The 20,345-nt window shown below is 48.0% G+C and overlaps 1 protein-coding gene across 4 annotated transcripts; it reads right to left on the bottom strand.

The window, feature by feature from the left end:
- Positions 1-4,783: 4,783 nt before the first annotated feature.
- SMG9 (SMG9 nonsense mediated mRNA decay factor) lies at positions 4,784-19,827 on the bottom strand. Of its 4 annotated transcripts, none has more exons than XM_069947131.1 (14): positions 19,734-19,827; positions 12,455-12,617; positions 12,170-12,244; positions 11,681-11,903; positions 10,702-10,799; positions 10,301-10,413; positions 10,048-10,159; positions 9,863-9,958; positions 8,370-8,455; positions 7,854-7,960; positions 6,770-6,877; positions 6,440-6,565; positions 5,991-6,135; positions 4,784-5,220 (listed from the first exon to the last, which is right to left on the bottom strand). In XM_069947131.1, the coding sequence occupies exons 2-14, from the start codon at positions 12,611-12,613 to the stop codon at positions 5,142-5,144; spliced, it is 1,527 nt and encodes a 508-aa protein (XP_069803232.1). In that variant the 5' UTR covers positions 12,614-12,617; positions 19,734-19,827; the 3' UTR covers positions 4,784-5,141. The 4 variants fall into 4 exon arrangements, with proteins under 4 accessions (XP_069803232.1, XP_069803233.1, XP_069803234.1 ...); XM_069947132.1 differs by having other exon boundaries at positions 19,692-19,744; XM_069947133.1 differs by lacking the exon at positions 19,734-19,827 and adding an exon at positions 19,498-19,521.
- Positions 19,828-20,345: the final 518 nt, after the last annotated feature.

The following is a 20,345-nucleotide window of genomic DNA, read 5'->3' as shown; positions in this document are numbered from 1 at the left end:
ATTACCTAGGCTGAATCCTGGAATTCCAGGCGGTACCCGGGCAGTCTCCTCCTTCCCCATGGACCGGGAAGGCATCAGCCATCAAATGCGGCAGGTTTGTGAATGTTGGAGTTCGATCAAACCTAGGATCTCCCGAGGTTCGATCAACTCTAGTGCCTAAAAGTACTGTTCAAATCCAAGGTATAATAGGGAAAGAGATGTCCCTTCAAGTCAAGTCTAAGTCTACTTGACTTTGTAAAAAAAAACCTCTCTGTACTCCCTGCTAGCAGGCCACTCAGCCAATAACCGGGACACTGCCGTGGCTAGTGATTGGCTGAGTGGCCTGTCAGTTCAGGCACTGCCGGGAGCGGGCAGCAGCTAGCAGGAAGTCAGGGAGTGCGGAGAGGTATGTACAAGTTTACAAAAGCTGCATGGACATCGCTATATATATATATATATATATATATATATATATATATGGCCATGTTGCACGATTATCGGTCCCTATATGTCCAGAGCAGGAGAGGTTTTCTATGGGGATTTTCTACTACTCTGGACAGTTCCTGACAAGGACAGAGGTGGCAGCAGAGAGCACTGTGTCAGACTGGAAAGAATACACCACTTCCCGCAGGACATACAGCAGCTGATAAGTACTGGAAGACTTGAAATTTTTTAATAGAAGTAATTTACAAATCTGTACAACTTTCTGGTACCAGTTTTATTTGAAAAAAATAATATTTCCCCGGAGTACTCCATTAATGTGTATGTACGCTTATCGTTCGCTACAAACCAATCATGTTTAGTACCTATCTAATCGTCAGGATGTAATATGATTGAAGAAAAAAAAGCCCATCCTCTATATGGCAATGGAATTATGTTTTATAGTAGTTCATAACTGGTGGTTGTAAATCTGGTACTCTGTGTGAACAATGATGTATCTTCCCGGTGCGCTGACCTACAGAGGAGAGGGTCGTCCTCTATTCAACCTCAATGGACTTTACCATTAGAATTGGTAAAGATTGGACTTCTTTTTTTTTTTTTTACCAAAAATTTGCACACTTATATATGTCTTTGTAATTCTAAAAAAGGACAATAAAACACATCTATAGAAAGTTTATGGGAAAGTTTGTGTGTACACGACTAGAGAGTTTTCTGCAAAAAGCTACAATAGCACCTTATTCACATCACATGATGGCATATGTCATTGGTATACATAGGGATACAGGCAAAAAGCTTTGAAAACAAATACCAAAATAACATAAAAAAAAATAATAATACTCGTCTCCTTTCCTCCAATACCTCAGCCTACTAATAAAGCCAGATTGATTTTCTATGCAAGGGTGAGTGCCGCTTGTTTCATGGATTTTACACCACCAGCATTATGATGTTTTACACAGTGAGACACATCTGACAGACTTTTGAAGCCAAAGCCAGCAATGGATTTGAAAAGAGGAGAAATCTCAGTTTCCTTTATAACCCGTTCCCTGTTTATAGTCTATTCCTGGCTGTCAGATAAATCTCTGTCTAAACACACCATTAGCCGTTGTGGCTACGTGAGGTCTAACGCTGCAGTCACAAAGGTAGTCAGTGACAGGACAAGGACCGGTCACTGACTGATCGGGACCCCTTGGTCCCGATCACTTGTAACGGGAGGTGGGGGTAAAACACTTCCATTCTGTCGGATCTTTGATCTGTGGATAGTGTGCTCTCAGGTAGGCTCTATGTACAGATTGCCGATAATACTGATCTATGCTATGCTATGGCACAGCATTCATCAGTATATGCAACCAGAGCATCGCATATATAAATCCCTAAGGAACTTATATGCAATACAGAATGTGTGGGGGGAAAAATTTTTAAAAAAGTTAAACATTTTTTTTAATCCCTAATAAAATGCCCAAATAAAGATTTATTTTACCCCCTTTCCCATTATACAAATAAAAATATTTAAAAAACATTTAAAATGTTTTTATATTTCATAGCATGCAGAATTGTCCGTTCTATTAAAATATTACATTATTGTTCCCGCACGGTGAACGGCGTAAATTGGGGGGGGGGCATCAGGATTGCTGATTCTTTTAAAAAATTATATTTAAAAAAAAAATATTAATAAAAAAACCTTTTTTCTCTTACACCAATATGATACCAATAAAAACTAGCGATCATAGCGCATATAAATGACACCTCAACCAGCTCTGTAGGTGAAAAAACAAAAGGACTAGGACTCTTAGAAGACCAGGAGGAACATTGCTGCGATTTGACCCGGACATCCGTGCATCAATGACCTTGGTCATAAAGGGGTTAAAGATGTCCAGTGTTATGTCTTGACCACCGTCACCCCTTCACTGTGCAGAGCAGCCAAAGAATTTGTGAGGATTGAAATATGAGCTGGTGAAGGGCCGCACATTCCAGAGTAAACATATGGGGATTCTGTGCTTACATTAGTGATTAGCGCCATCTGGTGTTATTATGTGAGTACTACAGGCAGGGGTATAACTAGAAGAAACTGGGCATCCTAAACATTAGAATGGGGCACCACCCTCCCCATCTAACAAGTTCGGGGGTAAAGCATTGGCACAGAGACAGAGGTAGGACATAATGATCTTGGACACAAAAGAAAAAGATGTAAATAAATACATACATAGACATAGCTACACTTCGCCATCTGTATCCTCTCCTTGGTTATCAGAGTATTATGTAACCTTTACCTCTAGATACATCCGTGCTGTCGTAACTAATTATATATACAGTTGTGCTTTGAATTACGAGCATAATTTGTTCTGGCACCACGCTTGTAATCCAAATGTACTCAAACCAAAGCAAATTTTCCCATAAGAAATGCAGACAATTGGTTCCACACCTCTAAAATAATATTTTTTTGCTCTGAATAACATGTAAAACTAATGAAACAAACATTCAGAAACAGCAGAATCTGTGATATTATAAGTTACTGTACAGTAATGGAGAGTATGGGAAGCACAAGCACATACATGCAGCGCTCTCTGTCCGGGGAGAGAGGGGTTACAGCTATGGAGAGATTACCTCCACAGTCCTGTCCCCTGATGCAAGCCCCAGCCTGAAGTGGATCTGCTATTATTTGGAAGGTGAGGGAGACTTCCTGGGTCAGAGTACAGGGCTGTAGACCCCGCTATGCAGACCATGCCCCTCCCCCACTCCCCCTCCCACCCAGTACAGTCCTGTCCCCTGATGCAAGCCTCAGCCTGAAGTGGATCTGCTATGATTTGGAAGGTGAGGGAGACTTCCTGGGTCAGAGTACAGTGCTGTAGACCCCGCTATGCAGACCATGCCCCTCCCCCACTCGCGCTCCAACCCAGTACAGGGAGCTCTTACACCAAAGCAATGCTCTTAAACCAAGTCACGATTTTTAAAAACTGTGAGCTCTTATACCAAAACGCTCTTAAACCAAGGTACCACTGTGTACATATATATATGTATATATACATACAGGGAATCTGTCAGCTATCATTCACTTTCCAATCTGCTGACACTGTTAGATGCTGTTAGGAGAAGGAGACACATGGTACCTGTCATATATCTGTCTGTGCTTCCGGATGTAGAGAAATGCTTTTATCCTCTGGTACAAATAGTCAAAGAGGCTTCTCCAAGTTTCTGATTTGCTGATCTGATTCTCCTCTCCCCCTCCCAGCCTGACTGATAGCTGAGTCTAAAACATGTTACAGCTTACTGCAGACAGTACGCATTGGTAAAGACGGACATCTGAGTTTACAATGTAAATGCTATAATCAATACTGATAGCGGCACCTAAACAATTTTGACACTTCTCATTGGTGGCGCAGTGGCCCAACAGGTGCCCCAGCAATATAATCATGGGGTGCTGACTGACTGTCACAGCACTGCGGGGCCTAGCAGAAGCCTCAGGCCTGTCATGACTGGGCTGCATGTATAGCCTTCCTGTAGCAGGCTGCACCAGCCGAGCGTCAGTCTAAATATATAAACTATATAAGCAAGCGGATGAGTTCTTATAATAGGTCCCTGGGGAAATTTATAGATTGTTGAAAACCTGTAAAAGAATAAAAATACATTTGATATCGCCGTGTGTGGAATTGTCAAGATTAATTCATTCTAACCTGCCTGATTAGTCCAAAATTGCAGATTTTTGGTCACATCACAGGAAAAATAGAACAAAAGGTGCGAAAAAAAGACACGTCAATAAAAATGTGGTACGGGCAAAAAATACAGATCATGGCACAACAGGTAAGGTGTTACAAAGCAAAGGTCTCTGCGGTGACCTCAGCAATAATGATTGCCCGGCGGATCTGTGCAAGTGCATTATTTAAGATGGTGAGGAGGAAGGAAATGTAAGCCAAAGATCAAGGTTCAGAGGGGCCAGGAAGGGGTTAAAGTATAAAACTTTTATAGTTTTATTTTGTTGCCCTCAGCAGGGATGGGGAACCTTCACCCTCCAGCTGTTGCAAAACTACAACTCCCTTTAGCTTTGTCTGTCCAGGTATGATGGGAGTTGTAGTTTTACAACAACTAGAGGGCCGAAGGTTCCCCCATCCCTTCGCTACAGAAGCAGGACATCTATTAGTTGTGAATTGCTCGGGTCATCAGGTGATCACCCAGTGAGTAGGTGGTGTGTGGTGTTGGGTCATTGCGGATTGTAATTGCAATTAATATTGAGTACTGTAAACTGAAGGTATGAATGAGGCCTTAGAGTGAGACTGAGCTGTGGAACAGTGGTGACCTCCAGTCACAGACATGTAACAGCAAAGAGCTGAAGCCGTAGACGTTATATGAAGCACTTCACCACTTCACCAGGTTGTTGCATCCTTTTTATTGGGATAAGCGCAGTCTGTAGCGCACCCAGTTCTGATCACAGATATTTACATAGTCACATGATCTGTGCAGATTATACAGGTCTCTGTCATGTGTGTGTTACCTGCTCACACATGAGGACTGGACCATTATCTGCAGCCGTAAAGTAAACTGTATCTCCCTCCGCCTCGTACAGAAAGATAAGACGGCCATAACTAGGCCTCCTCTCTGCTCCCGCCATGCTGGAAGGTATAAGGTGTCCTTGTTTACCCTGGACTCCTTTATAATGTGACCTCTGACCTCTCGTCCGGTCTATCGAGCTGACCACAGTCCATAAGTGCAATGGTGGCTGTATGTCTCTTCTAGCCTAGTAATCGGCTGTACTCAGAAAGCGCCGAAGACTTCTTCACACCATCCCAAATACGAGCGGCATAGTGGAACCTGAGCAACAAAAGCAAAAAGACATGATTATAGAAAGACAGAAAGTTATATAGATATGTAAAAATCTTAAAGGGAACCTGTCGCCGTGGGCAGTTCCCCCAAACCCACCCCTGAACAGGGCCCTGCATACATACCCGCCCCTGCGTGTCCTGCTCTTGGTGCCGGTCCCACCATGGAGATCTGGCCATCAGCCCATCTGCATGCTCAATATGCAAATGAGCTGAGTTCGGGGGGGGGGGGAGCGGTTCTCTTTAAAGGGGTACTCCAAGAAAAATTAATTTGTCCCCTATCCACAGGATTGAGGACAAGTAAGAGATCACGGCATTCCTATATAGGTGATCACCAGGTGGTTTGGAGGTCAGAACCCCTGTAAATTCTTACTTGCCTGTGGATAGGGGACAAGTTAATTTTTCTTGGAATACCCCTATAAGTTTTCAAGTACTTATCAACTGCTGTATGTCCTGCAGGAAGTGGTATATTCTTCCCATTCTGACACAGTGATCTCTGCAGCCACCTCTGTCCAAGTCAGGAACTGTCCAGAGCAGGAGAGGTTTTCTGTTGGGATTTGCTGCTGCTCTGGACAGTTCCTGACATGGACAGAGGTGGCAGCAGAGAGCACTGTGTCAGAATAGAAAGACCACACTACTTCCTGCAGGACCTACAGCAGCATGTCACCCCTCATCTATAGAGCAGGTGCCCCTCTCCACCTGACATTTGACACATGTTGTGAAGGGGGTCACAGACTGTACATTATTCAACAGCCTTCTTACCAGTTTTTTTCCGTCAGGATAGTATGGGACAGCTGCGGCCGCGGCATAGACATAATCTGGCTTCGAAGTTTACTGATCATGGTGTGGAAGCTGGGGTGCCCCTTATATGCTGGCAGGAGAGGGAACACTGGATTCCCTCCTGACCCTTTAGAAGAAACATAGAATTGTCAGATAACAAACAGATACACATATATCTAGCGGATTTAGTACATGCACAGAGAGAAAAAGAGAACATAGCCGGCCTCCGACACTCCAGGACCAATACTGGAGGAGCAATTATATGAAAATGGATGTAAAAGTGACAGATCCAGAATGACTATGGCTGTTTCTGGGATGAGGAGATAGATAGAATAGATAGATAGATAGATAGATAGATAGATAGATAGATAGATAGATAGATAGATAGATAGATAGATAGATTAGACAGCTGAATAGAGATAGTAACATACCTGGTCTGGAGATGCTCTCATCTGTATCATTTTCCATTGTTGGTATTAAAAATAAATTCACCTCCGATTCCAGGAAGTCATAAGGTAATCCAGGGAAAATGTTGCTGTCCAACATGGAAATGGCCCCTTAAAGAGATCATACAAGGGGTTAGATTATAGCAACTAGAAATACAATCACACAGAGAGTAGATGGCAGGTCTGAGAAGCAGCTATTGTATCAAGACTGTGCTATTGTTTCTATGTGTCTATAGATGAGATACAGCGCATACAGTCAGCAGATACAGCAGCCAATAATCCAGCCTCAGACCCCATGTCTTACAGTGACTGTACCTTTATAACGCAGACGGGAGTGAAGCATCAGCTTATCCATCACCATGTTCATCTGCTTCAAGGTGCGGGGACAGAAATCTTCTCTTTTGGCTTTATTTTGTAGTAACACTAAAAAGCAGATCAACCATGATAAGTAAGATCTAGTAACAGGACAGTAGTGTGCATTACACAGGAAAATATACCAGGAGTCCAAGATCAGACAATAGGAATATGAGGCTTTCCTGGTGTTGTAAGGTAGTGGAGGGGTTAAAGTGCACACTCCCATCTGTGTGGAGTGACAACGGCAAACAAGGCCCTATAGTTGTCGAGGAATAGAATGTACCACCACCCTGCATGCTTACTGTGATGACAAAAATCGGCGGTCTATTGCTGAGAAGGGCTTGGGTGTGTTAAGGTGAAATAAGAGAACATATGACCTCTGGTGATTTAGGTTAAGGGCGCTATTACAAATTTAAATGATAATCCTCCTGTGTGACTGCAGGCACGATCAAAAAATCGTTTGTGTGTCGTTGATTTAAATCTGACCCTAAAATAAATCATTGTTAACCGTTCACTAATCGTTCAGTGTAATTGCACATCTCAGATGGAGTAAGCGATGGTAGTAACAATTGTAACGATTGTAACTAACGACTATCGTTCTGTGTGATATACCATTTCAGGTTAACAATCTCGTTTGTGATTGTTTATTGCTAATTGTAAAAAAAAAAAAAAAAAGCGCTTCATCTAATAGGACCCTAATAGAGAAAAGGGCTATTGATCGCTGGTGGTCTACCATAAACGGGGAGGTTAACATTTGATACCTTGGTGGTCTACAGTAAAATAGAATGATAATATTTGACCCCTGATGTTCATAGGTTAAAGAAGGGGTTATCCTGGCACTGTATAGGCCATCAATATCAGTGGACGTCTGACTCCCTGTACTTTTGCAGATCTGTTTGAAGGGGCCACCCTCCCTTTACTTGTGCTCATCCTTGCATTACCATAGAGTTTCTGTACTGCAGCTACTAGTAGTACAGCGATGCAAGGAGGAGGATGCCGTAGGAGCCCCCAGACCAATGATACATATGCATTGCATGCTCCTTACCTATGTGGGGATAATACTCAATGCCTTCATCTGCACCAGATGATCCGCTAGACTCATGGCTGGGAGAGGGGGTGGATGGCTTCAGCATCTCAGCAGTCTGCAGGAATCTGTTTATTAGAGAATACAACCGGATTCATAAATGACCTATGACTGTATCCAGCAGCAAAGATATAACAGTATGTAACATACACAATGGGTTCATTGCATTGATGCCTGTGTTTCTTGGCTTGTGATGTGAAGAAATTTCTCCATATTAAAAAAGTACAGAAATGTTAACGCAGCCTCTTTATATAGGGATAATCCGCTATGGACGGAAATATTTTAGCAAACATGCAAAATCTTATGACAGACATCAGCGATCAGTACAGAGAGGCACCCAGAGGAGGTATTATCAATATTATTATTATTATTATTAACCAATGACAGCGCCCTCTGCTGGAATCTTCAGAGACTCTCCTATATCTCTGCTTATGGCTTCAGTTCACAGATGGATAATCCTCTGTATTACTTGCTTACCTGTATAAGTTAAAGTCTGTGAACCAATCTTGGACGACGATGACCACATGACACACCGTGAACAAGAAAGCAGCGATCTGTAAAGACTGCGAAAAGGAAAAAAAGAAAAGATGGCTATCTGGGGAATAAGAGGAGTCATGTCAGGAGACAGATCAGCTTTACAGCTCTTCATTGCCTTCATTATTACAATGGTTACAAGCAGGTATTGCTGCTCTAGGCTCTGCTCGGAGTGTCAGTGGAGGAGGTGGCATACTGGCTCGGTGGTTACTAGTTTTGCCTTGTGATTGAAAAAGCAAAGTGTTTTTCCCTTCACCCAAAATATCCAGAATAGGGCCCGACTTGTTTTGAATGGAGCAGCAGATCTATACGGATACTACTGCTCTATGAAGCTGGAGCGGCAGGTCTATACAGATGCCAGTGCTCTATGGAGCTGGAGCGGCAGGTCTATACAGATGCCAGTGCTCTATGGAGCTGGAGCGGCAGGTCTATACGGACACCACTGCTCTATGGAGCTGGAGCGGCAGGTCTATACGGATACCAGTGCTCTATGGAGCTGGAGCGGCAGGTCTATACGGATACCAGTGCTCTATGGAGCTGGAGCGGCAGGTCTATACAGATGCCAGTGCTCTATGGAGCTGGAGCAGTGGGTCTATAAGGATACCAGTGCTCTATGGAGCTGGAGCAGTGGGTCTATACAGATGCCAGTGCTCTATGGAGCTGGAGAGGAAGGTCTACACAGATACCACTGCTCTATGGAGCTGTAGCGGCAGGTCTATAAGGACACCACTGCTCTATGGAGCTGTAGCGGCAGGTCTATAAGGACACCACTGCTCTATGGGGCTGGAGAGGCTGGTCGATACGGACACCACTGCCCTATGGAGCCGGAGAGGCTGGTCTATACGGACACCACTGCTCTATGGAGCTGTAGCGGCAGGTCAATACGGACACCACTGCTCTATGGAGCTGGAGCAGTGAGTCTATACAAATGCCAGTGCTCTATGGAGCTGGAAAGGCTGGTCTATACAGACACCACTGCTCTATGGGGCTGGAGCAGCAGGTCTATACGGACACCACTGCTCTATGGAGCTGTAGCGGTGGGTCTACACGGACACCACTGCTCTATGCAGCTGGAGCGGCGGGTCTATACGGACACCACTGCTCTATGCAGCTGGAGCGGCGGGTCTATACGGACACCACTGCTCTATGGAGCTGGAGCGGCGGGTCTATACGGACACCACTGCTCTATGCAGCTGGAGCGGCGGGTCTATACGGACACCACTGCTCTATGCAGCTGGAGCGGCGGGTCTATACGGACACCACTGCTCTATGGAGCTGGAGCGGCGGGTCTATACGGACACCACTGCTCTATGGAGCTGCCAGGGATAGCTGAATACAAAGCTACAATGCTTGTGAGTACTGTGGCTAAATAACATTGCTATTCTGTAATCATCCTCTGCTGCCACCTAGTGGTTTTTAGCTGTTCCGTCACTCACCTGCATCTCCACATAGGTGTGTGGTAGATTGTATTCAGGGGGCAGTTTCCGGTCATTATTTATCAGGTGGTCCAGTATGGCCGGACTCAGAATGGGCTGAAAAATAAATAATAACTTTAAAAAATGTTCTCTGGAACTGATAACCACCCCCCTCTACCCTTTACACACGCTCATCCTGCATTTACCTGTGTATCCAGGAAGATGATCCTCTCCTGACTGATGAAGAAATCAATGCCACTGGTCTGGTTTCCCGCTCGTTCTCTCACCTCTTGACTTTGCATCCTGAAGACGTATGACCTGGAGTCCAGGAGGAAGACACACAAAGTGTTATGTGAGGGTCTCAGAGTTGTTGTATCACAGAGACCCCCTCATATTTCCGTATCCCCTCTATAGGACAGCACACACCCTGACAAGCACTCAGCATGTCAGAGCTCTCACCTCTGGTCATCATCGGGATTGTTGGCGGATAGAAGAGACATCATTGTGGACTTGCCCGTACCCTGGTACCCGATGATGCCGACGACCAGGACGTCTGTCTGGTCCAGCAGGAACTGACATTAACAGAAAATATAACACACAATGGATTAATATGCTACCAGGGAAATCCAAATCTAACTTCTCCTGCAAAGTGATGGCCCAATAGCGACACCTACTGTAAATCAGACACTGGTGCAACTACTACATTATTTCTACTAATAGAAGCTGCACTGAGGATCCCATCACATGCAAACACCTCCCCAATATACTCTATTAGGATCTGAACAACTGTATACCTGTGAACAAATCAGGCGTGACCATGGATATAAAAGGGTTAACCAGCACAACAAAAAGTATCCTACCTCTATAGCGCTGTCACACCAGTTCATGTATTCATCCACCAGCTTTATACTGTGCTTCATCTTCTGAGGGGGCAGCAGCTTCGCCTGACCGACCACAGCTGTAAGGATGTAATGTATGTACACAGTGACCCCACCAGCAGAATAGTGAGCGCAGCTCTGGAGTATAATACAGGATGTAACTCAGGATCAGTAATGTAGTGTATGTACACAGTGACCCCACCAGCAGAATAGTGAGTACAGCTCTGATGTATAATACAGGATGTAACTAAGGATCAGTAATGTAATGTATATACAGTGACCCCCACCAGCAGAATAGTGAGTGCAGCTCTGGGGTATAATACAGGATATAGCTCAGGATCAGTAATGTAATGTATGTACACAGTGATCCCACCAGCAGAATAGTGAGTGCAGCTCTGGAGTATAATACATGATGTAACCCAGGATAAGTAATGTAATGTAATGTACATAGTGACCCACCAGCAGAATAGTGAGTGCAGCTCTGGAGTATAGTACAGGATGTAACTCAGGATCAGTAATGTAATGTATATACACAGTGACCCCCACCAGCAGAATAGGGAGTGCAGCTCTGGAGTATATACATGATGTAACTCAGGATCAGTAATGTAATGTATATACACAGTGACCCCACCAGCAGAATAGTGAGTGCAGCTCTGGAGTATAATACAGGATGTAACTCAGGATCAGTAATGTAATGTATGTACACAGTGACCCCACCAGCAGAATAGTGAGTGCAGCTCTGGAGTATAATACAGGATGTAACTCAGGATCAGTAATGTAATGTATGTACACAGTGACCCCACCAGCAGAATAGGGAGTGCAGCTCTGGAGTATAATACAGGATTTAATTTAGGATTAGTACAGGATAAGTAATGTAATGTATGTACATAGTGACTTAACCAGCAGAATAAGGAGTGCAGCTCTGGAGTACATTACAGGATAAGTAACGTAATGTACTTACGATCCACGTTACCGCCGGCGTTCCCCGCTGCAGCCGCCATCCCCCTGTTCTGTATCTGATACACGGGCTGTGTTGGGCGCTGTCCTTCTTTCTCTACCTTCGCTGTGGCGGCAGTAGGGGGGATGCTCGCGCCCTCTGCTGCTGGGGCAGGCTTTCCCTCTTCTCTGGCCTTCATCAGTACAATGGGCTTTTCCAGAGCAGGCGGAGCAGGTGTCGGCTTTGGCTAAAACAACAGAGAAAAAATTAAATGAATCGCACTGAAAGGGTAAACAGTAACAATGTCCTGTTGTCACTTTATACATATCCTTCACTAGCTGACATGACACGTTTAGTAATGCTGCTAAAGGTTACAAGGGTTAAGCGTGATGCCCCTCCTGCCCGATCAGCTGTTTTGGAGTTGATGGAGGACAGGCCACCAGTTTTTACATGGTGGATATCCCCTTTAAAAGTCCCGAGCTGTAGACCACCTTTGATGCCCCATTCACTTACACGCTCAGCAGAAGGCTTAGCAAGGATGATAGGGGTTTTCTGCATGGTGTAGCCCGCGTTGTCATCGTTTCCATCCTGAAAATACGGAAAAATCTTATAATACTATAAAGCAAAATGGAGTAAAGAGTGAACTCTACATAAGTAAGCAAAACCGCTGCTAAGATGTCCAGGAAAGCTGGGTGACCACCCTGGTGGGATCTACACGGTCAGCTGTATAGATGTATAACGTAAATCAGTCTTCAGCCATCAGGGGGCAGTGTGGAGGAGTCACTGCTATGTGCTCACCCATCTGTCCTGATCGCGGTCCCCCCGCAGCATGGGGTCTCGCTCCCGGCCTGGCTCAGAGAGGTTGAGGTTCCCGGAGGGGCCCTGCTCCATCCAGCGACGTCTCCTGTTGCGCCCAGGGACGTACATACTGGGCTGGCTGTGTCCAGAGTCCGACATGATTCTAGAATAAAAAAACAAAACATTTTATATGAGGAAGAAATGGTGACCACTGGTACTGACTGCAGCGTTCTCACATTTTATATAAATAAAGCTTCATTCTAGTATAAAGTAGACTTCTGGAACTTTCTAACTGATCACCTCTGACACTGCTATAGGTGGGAGCAGTGGATGGCCCTGTTATATGGGGGGGAGCTGTGGATGGCACTGTTATATGGGGGAGGGGGCTGTGGATAGCACTGTTATATGGGAGGGGGCAGTGGATGGCACTGTTATATGGCGGAGGGAACTGTGGATGGCCCTGTTATATGGGGGGAGCTGTGGATGGCACTGTTATATGGGGGGGGGGGAGCTGTGGATGGCACTGTTATATGGGGGGAGCTGTGGATGGCACTGTTATATGGGTGGGAGCAGTGGATGGCACTGTTATATGGGGGGAGCTGTGGATGGCACTGTTATATGGGGGGAGCTGTGGATGGCACTGTTATATGGGGGGAGCTGTGGATGGCACTGTTATATGGGGGGGGCAGTGGATGGCACTGTTATATGAAAGGGGGCAGTGGATGGCACTGTTATATGGGGGAGGAGGCTGTGGATAGCACTGTTATATGGGGGGGAAGTGGATGGCACTGTTATATGAAAGGGGGCAGTGGATGGCACTGTTATATGGGGGGAGCTGTGGATGGCACTGTTATATGGGGGAGGAGGCTGTGGATAGCACTGTTATATGGGGGGGCAGTGGATGGCACTGTTGTATGAAAGGGGGCAGTGGATGGCACTGTTGTATGAAAGGGGGCAGTGGATGGCACTGTTATATGAAAGGGGGCAGTGGATGGCACTGTTATATGAAAGGGGGCAGTGGATGGCACTGTTATATGAAAGGGGGCAGTGGATGGCACTGTTATATGAAAGGGGGCAGTGGATGGCACTGTTATATGAAAGGGGGCAGTGGATGGCACTGTTATATGGGGGAGCAGTGGATGGCACTGTTATATGGGAGGGGGCTGTGGATGGCACTGTTATATGGGAGGGGGCAGTGGATGGCACTGTTATATGGAGAGAACTGTGGATGGCACTGTTGTATGGGAGGGGGGCAGTGGATGGCACTGTTATATGGGGGGGCTGTGGATGGCACTGTTATATGGAGGGAGCAGTGGATGGCACTGTTATATGGGGGGCTGTGGATGGCACTGTTATATGGGAGGCTGTGGATGGCACTGTTATATGGGGGGCTGTGGATGGCACTGTTATATGGGAGGCTGTGGATGGCACTGTTATATGGGGGGCTGTGGATGGCACTGTTATATGGGGTAGCTGTGGATGGCACTGTTATATGGAGAGAACTGTGGATGGCACTGTTGTATGGGAGGGGGGCAGTGGATGGCACTGTTGTATGGGAGGGGGCAGTGGATGGCACTGTTATATAGGGGGAGCTGTGGATGGCACTGTTATATGGAGGGAGCAGTGGATGGCACTGTTATATGGGGGGCTGTGGATGGCACTGTTATATGGGGGAACTGTTGATGGCGCTGTTATATGGGGGGGGAGCTGTGGATAGCACTGTTATATGGGGGGCAGTTGATGGCACTGTTATATGGGGGGCAGTGGATGGCACTGTTATATGGGGGGGCAGTTGATGGCACTGTTATATGGGGGGGCAGTGGATGGCACTGTTATATGGGGGGCAGTGGATGGCACTGTTATATGGGGTGGGGCAGTCAATGGCACTGTTATATGGGGGGAGCTGTGGATGGCACTGTTGTATGGGAGGGGGGCAGTGGATGGCACTGTTGTATGGGAGGGGGGCAGTGGATGGCACTGTTGTATGGGAGGGGGCAGTGGATGGCACTGTTGTATGGGAGGGGGGCAGTGGATGGCACTGTTATATAGGGGGAGCTGTGGATGGCACTGTTATATGGAGGGAGCAGTGGATGGCACTGTTATATGGGGGAGCTGTGGATGGCACTGTTATACGGGGGAGCTGTGGATGGCACTGTTATATGGGAGGGGGCAGTGGATGGCACTGTTATATGGGGAGAGCAGTGGATGGCACTGTTATATGGGAGGAAGCAGTGGATGGCACTTTTATATGGGGGAGCTGTGGATGGCACTGTTATGGGGGGGCAGTGGATGGCACTGTTATATGGGGGGAGCTGTGGATGGCACTGTTATATTGGGGGGGCAGTTGATGGCACTGTTATATGGAAGGGGGCAGTGGATGGCACTGTTATATTGGGGAGGCAGTAAATAGCACTGTTATATGGGGAGCTGTGGATGGCACTGTTATGGGGGGGCAGTGGATGGCACTGTTATATGGGGGGAGCTGTGGATGGCACTGTTATATTGGGGGGGCAGTTGATGGCACTGTTATATGGAAGGGGGCAGTGGATGGCACTGTTATATTGGGGAGGCAGTAAATAGCACTGTTATATGGGGAGCTGTGGATGGCACTGTTATGGGGGGGCAGTGGATGGCACTGTTATATGGGGGGAGCTGTGGATGGCACTGTTATATTGGGGGGGCAGTTGATGGCACTGTTATATGGAAGGGGGCAGTGGATGGCACTGTTATATTGGGGGGGCAGTAAATAGCACTGTTATATGGGGGGAGCTGTGGATGGCACTGTTATATGGGGGAGCTGTGGATGGCACTGTTATATGGGGGAGCTGTGGATGGCACTGTTATATGGGAGGGGGCAGTGGATGGCACTGTTATATGGGGAGAACTGTGGATGGCACTGTTGTATGGGAGGGGGGCAGTGGATGGCACTGTTATATAGGGGGAGCTGTGGATGGCACTGTTGTATGGAAGGAAGCAGTGGATGGCACTGTTGTATGGGGGAAGGTGTGGATGGCACTGTTATATGGGAGGGGGGCAGTGGATGGCACTGTTGTATGGGGAAATGTGCGGATGGCAGTCTTATATAGGGGGGTGGGGGCAGTGGATGGCACCGTTATATGGGGAGAGCAGTGGATGGCAGTGTTATATGGGGGAGCTGTGGATGGCAGTGTTATATGGGGGAGCTGTGGATGGCACTGTTATATGGGGGGCAGTTGATGGCACTGTTATATGGGGAGAACTGTGGATGGCACTGTTGTATGGGAGGGGGCAGTGGATGGCACTGTTGTATGGGAGGAAGCAGTGGATGGCACTGTTGTATGGGGGGAGCTGTGGATGGCACTGTTGTATGGGAGGAAGCAGTGGATGGCACTGTTGTATGGGGGGAGCTGTGGATGGCACTGTTGTATGGGAGGGGGCAGTGGATGGCACTGTTATATAGGGGGAGCTGTGGATGGCACTGTTATATGGGGGGAGCTGTGGATGGCACTGTTATATGGGGGGAGCTGTGGATGGCACTGTTATATGGGAGGAAGCAGTGGATGGCACTGTTGTATGGGGGGAGCTGTGGATGGCACTATAATATGGGGGGCAGTGGATGGCACTGTTATATGGGGGGAGCTGTGGATGGCACTGTTATATGGGGGGAGCTGTGGATGGCACTGTTATATGGGGGGAGCTGTGGATGGCACTGTTATATGGGGGGAGCTGTGGATGGCACTGTTATATGGGGGGAGCTGTGGATGGCACTGTTATATGGGGGGGGGGGCAGTGGATGGCACTGTTATATGGGAGTGGGCAGTGGATGGCACTGTTATATGGGGGGGCAGTGGATGGCACTGTTATATGGGGGGGCAGTGGATGGAACTGTTATATGGGGGGCAGTGGATGGCACTGTTATATGGGGGGAGCTGTGGATGGCACTGTTATATGGGGGGGCAGTGGATGGCACTGTTATATGGGGGGGGCAGTGGATGGCACTGTTATATGGGGTAGCTGTGGATGGCACTGTTATATGGGGGGAAGTGGATGGCACTGTTATATGGGGGGGCAGTGGATGGCACTGTTATATGGGAGGGGGCAGTGGATGGCACTGTTATATGGGAGGGGGCAGTGGATGGCACTGTTATATGGGGGGGCAGTGGATGGCACTGTTATATGGGAGGGGGCAGTGGATGGCACTGTTATATGGGGGGGCAGTGGATGGCACTGTTATATGGGGGGGCAGTGGATGGCACTGTTATATGGGGGGCAGTGGATGGCACTGTTATATGGGGGGAGCTGTGGATGGCACTGTTATATGGGGGGGCAGTGGATGGCACTGTTATATAGGGTAGCTGTGGATGGCACTGTTATATGGGGGAGCTGTGGATGGCACTGTTATATGGGAGGGGGGCAGTGGATGGCACCGTTATATGGGGAGAGCAGTGGATGGCAGTGTTATATGGGGGAGCTGTGGATGGCAGTGTTATATGGGGGAGCTGTGGATGGCACTGTTATATGGGGGGCAGTTGATGGCACTGTTATATGGGGAGAACTGTGGATGGCACTGTTGTATGGGAGGGGGCAGTGGATGGCACTGTTGTATGGGAGGAAGCAGTGGATGGCACTGTTGTATGGGGGAGCTGTGGATGGCACTGTTGTATGGGAGGAAGCAGTGGATGGCACTGTTGTATGGGGGGAGCTGTGGATGGCACTGTTGTATGGGAGAGGGCAGTGGATGGCACTGTTATATAGGGGGAGCTGTGGATGGCACTGTTATATGGGGGGAGCTGTGGATGGCACTGTTATATGGGGGGAGCTGTGGATGGCACTGTTATATGGGAGGAAGCAGTGGATGGCACTGTTGTATGGGGGGAGCTGTGGATGGCACTGTAATATGGGGGGCAGTGGATGGCACTGTTATATGGGGGGAGCTGTGGATGGCACTGTTATATGGGGGGAGCTGTGGATGGCACTGTTATATGGGGGGAGCTGTGGATGGCACTGTTATATGGGGGGAGCTGTGGATGGCACTGTTATATGGGGGGAGCTGTGGATGGCACTGTTATATGGGGGGGGCAGTGGATGGCACTGTTATATGGGAGGGGGCAGTGGATGGCACTGTTATATGGGGGGGCAGTGGATGGCACTGTTATATGGGGGGGCAGTGGATGGCACTGTTATATGGGGGGCAGTGGATGGCACTGTTATATGGGGGGAGCTGTGGATGGCACTGTTATATGGGGGGCAGTGGATGGCACTGTTATATGGGGGGAGCTGTGGATGGCACTGTTATATGGGGGGGCAGTGGATGGCACTGTTATATGGGGTAGCTGTGGATGGCACTGTTATATGGGGGAGCTGTGGATGGCACTGTTATATGGGGGGGCAGTGGATGGCACTGTTATATGGGGGAGCTGTGGATGGCACTGTTATATGGGGGAGCTGTGGATGGCACTGTTATATGGGGGGGCAGTGGATGGCACTGTTATATGGGGGGGCAGTGGATGGCACTGTTATATGGGAGGGGGCAGTGGATGGCACTGTTATATGGGAGGGGGCAGTGGATGGCACTGTTATATGGGGGAGCAGTGGATGGCACTGTTATATGGGGGAGCTGTGGATGGCACTGTTATATGGGGGGGCAGTGGATGGCACTGTTATATGGGGGGGCAGTGGATGGCACTGTTATATGGGAGGGGGCAGTGGATGGCACTGTTATATGGGAGGGGGCAGTGGATGGCACTGTTATATGGGGGGGCAGTGGATGGCACTGTTATATGGGAGGGGGCAGTGGATGGCACTGTTATATGGGGGGGCAGTGGATGGCACTGTTATATGGGGGGCAGTGGATGGCACTGTTATATGGGGGGAGCTGTGGATGGCACTGTTATATGGGGGGGCAGTGGATGGCACTGTTATATGGGGTAGCTGTGGATGGCACTGTTATATGGGGGAGCTGTGGATGGCACTGTTATATGGGAGGGGGCAGTGGATGGCACTGTTATATGGGGTAGCTGTGGATGGCACGGTTATATGGGGGGGCAGTGGATGGCACTGTTATATGGGGGGGCAGTGGATAGCACTGTTATATGGGGGGAGCTGTGGATGGCACTGTTATATGGGGGGGCAGTGGATGGCACTGTTATATGGGGTAGCTGTGGATGGCACTGTTATATGGGGGAGCTGTGGATGGCACTGTTATATGGGGGGTCAGTGGATGGCACTGTTATATGGGAGGGGGCAGTGGATGGCACTGTTATATGGGGGTCAGTGGATGGCACTGCTATATGGGGGGTCAGTGGATGGCACTGTTATATGGGAGGGGGCAGTGGATGGCACTGTTATATGGGGGGAGCTGTGGATGGCACTGTTATATGGGGGGAGCTGTGGATGGCACTGTTATATGGGGGGAGCTGTGGATGGCACTGTTATATGGGGTAGCTGTGGATGGCACTGTTATATGGGGGGAGCTGTGGATGGCACTGTTATATGGGGGTCAGTGGATGGCACTGTTATATGGGGGGGCAGTGGATGGCACTGTTATATGGGGGGAGCTGTGGATGGCACTGTTATATGGGGGGAGCTGTGGATGGCACTGTTATATGGGGGTCAGTGGATGGCACTGTTATATGGGGGGAGCTGTGGATGGCACTGTTATATGGGGTAGCTGTGGATGGCACTGTTATATGGGGGGAGCTGTGGATGGCACTGTTATATGGGGTAGCTGTGGATGGCACTGTTATATGGGGGGAGCTGTGGATGGCACTGTTATATGGGGGGAGCTGTGGATGGCACTGTTATATGGGGGGAGCTGTGGATGGCACTGTTATATGGGGGGGCAGTGGATGGCACTGTTATATGGGAGGGGGCAGTGGATGGCACTGTTATATGGGGAGGCAGTGGATGGCACTGTTATATGGGGGGCAGTGGATGGCACTGTTATATGGGGGGAGCTGTGGATGGCACTGTTATATGGGGGGAGCTGTGGATGGCACTGTTATATGGGGGGCAGTGGATGGCACTGCTGTGGGGGGGGGGTGACACTATACGGGGCTCAGTACCTGGCAGGCTCCTCACTACAGACCACTATCAGCTTCCCCACAGCTGTACCACCTTCCCTACAAAGCAGCAGTACACAGAGGAAGGCATTACAGAGCACACCAAGCCCAGCATCTGCCTGACTCAGGAGTCCGGTGCTTCCGGTACCTCACAGCTGCCATGGCCTCAGCGCTTCCCATCCGCTTATTGTATGTACCTGGAGCCCCGACATCTACCGGAATCCCCTAATATCACTCACCAGCTCTCTTCTCTCATCTGTTCAGCAAAGTATCAGGCTGTGCCCAAACCGGAAACACAGCCCGCACAGAAGGTTCCTGGAGAGAAAGGTTCCTATCTGAACTACTGATCGCCATGACAACAAAGCCGCCTGACACTACTGAACGCTATTTCGTGCTGACATCTAGTGGCCAAATGTGAATACTGCAGTAGCAGTTCACTGTTGTATGGCTGTGACCTCTCAAGCTCTGCAGCAGCTATTTACTGGCAATCTGCCCCTTAGTGGTCAGGCCCTGAAAACACCTTGCACATTCACAGTGAATTGACCATTTCCTATACCTATATTCCTATAAGAACCTTTTCTGTGTATAATATAAAGAGAATCCTTTTCTTTCATATCAACTCGTTTTAGAAAGTTATATAGATTTAAAAATGTGTTGATTTTTTTTTCAAATAAACTGGTACCAGAAATGTCTACAGATTTTAAATTACTTCTAATTAAAAGAAAAAAAATCTCAAGTCTTCCAGTACTTATCAGCTGCTGTATATCCTGCAGGAAGTGGTTTATTCTTTCCAGTCTGACACAGTACTCTCTGCTGCCAGCTCTGTCTATGTCAGGAACTGTCCAGAGCAG

Source organism: Dendropsophus ebraccatus, chromosome 12 (genome assembly GCF_027789765.1).
Source record: "Dendropsophus ebraccatus isolate aDenEbr1 chromosome 12, aDenEbr1.pat, whole genome shotgun sequence".
Taxonomy (NCBI): domain Eukaryota; kingdom Metazoa; phylum Chordata; class Amphibia; order Anura; family Hylidae; genus Dendropsophus; species Dendropsophus ebraccatus.
The sequence above is the reverse complement of the archived record's forward strand: the minus strand, read 5'-3'. Positions and strand labels throughout refer to the sequence as shown.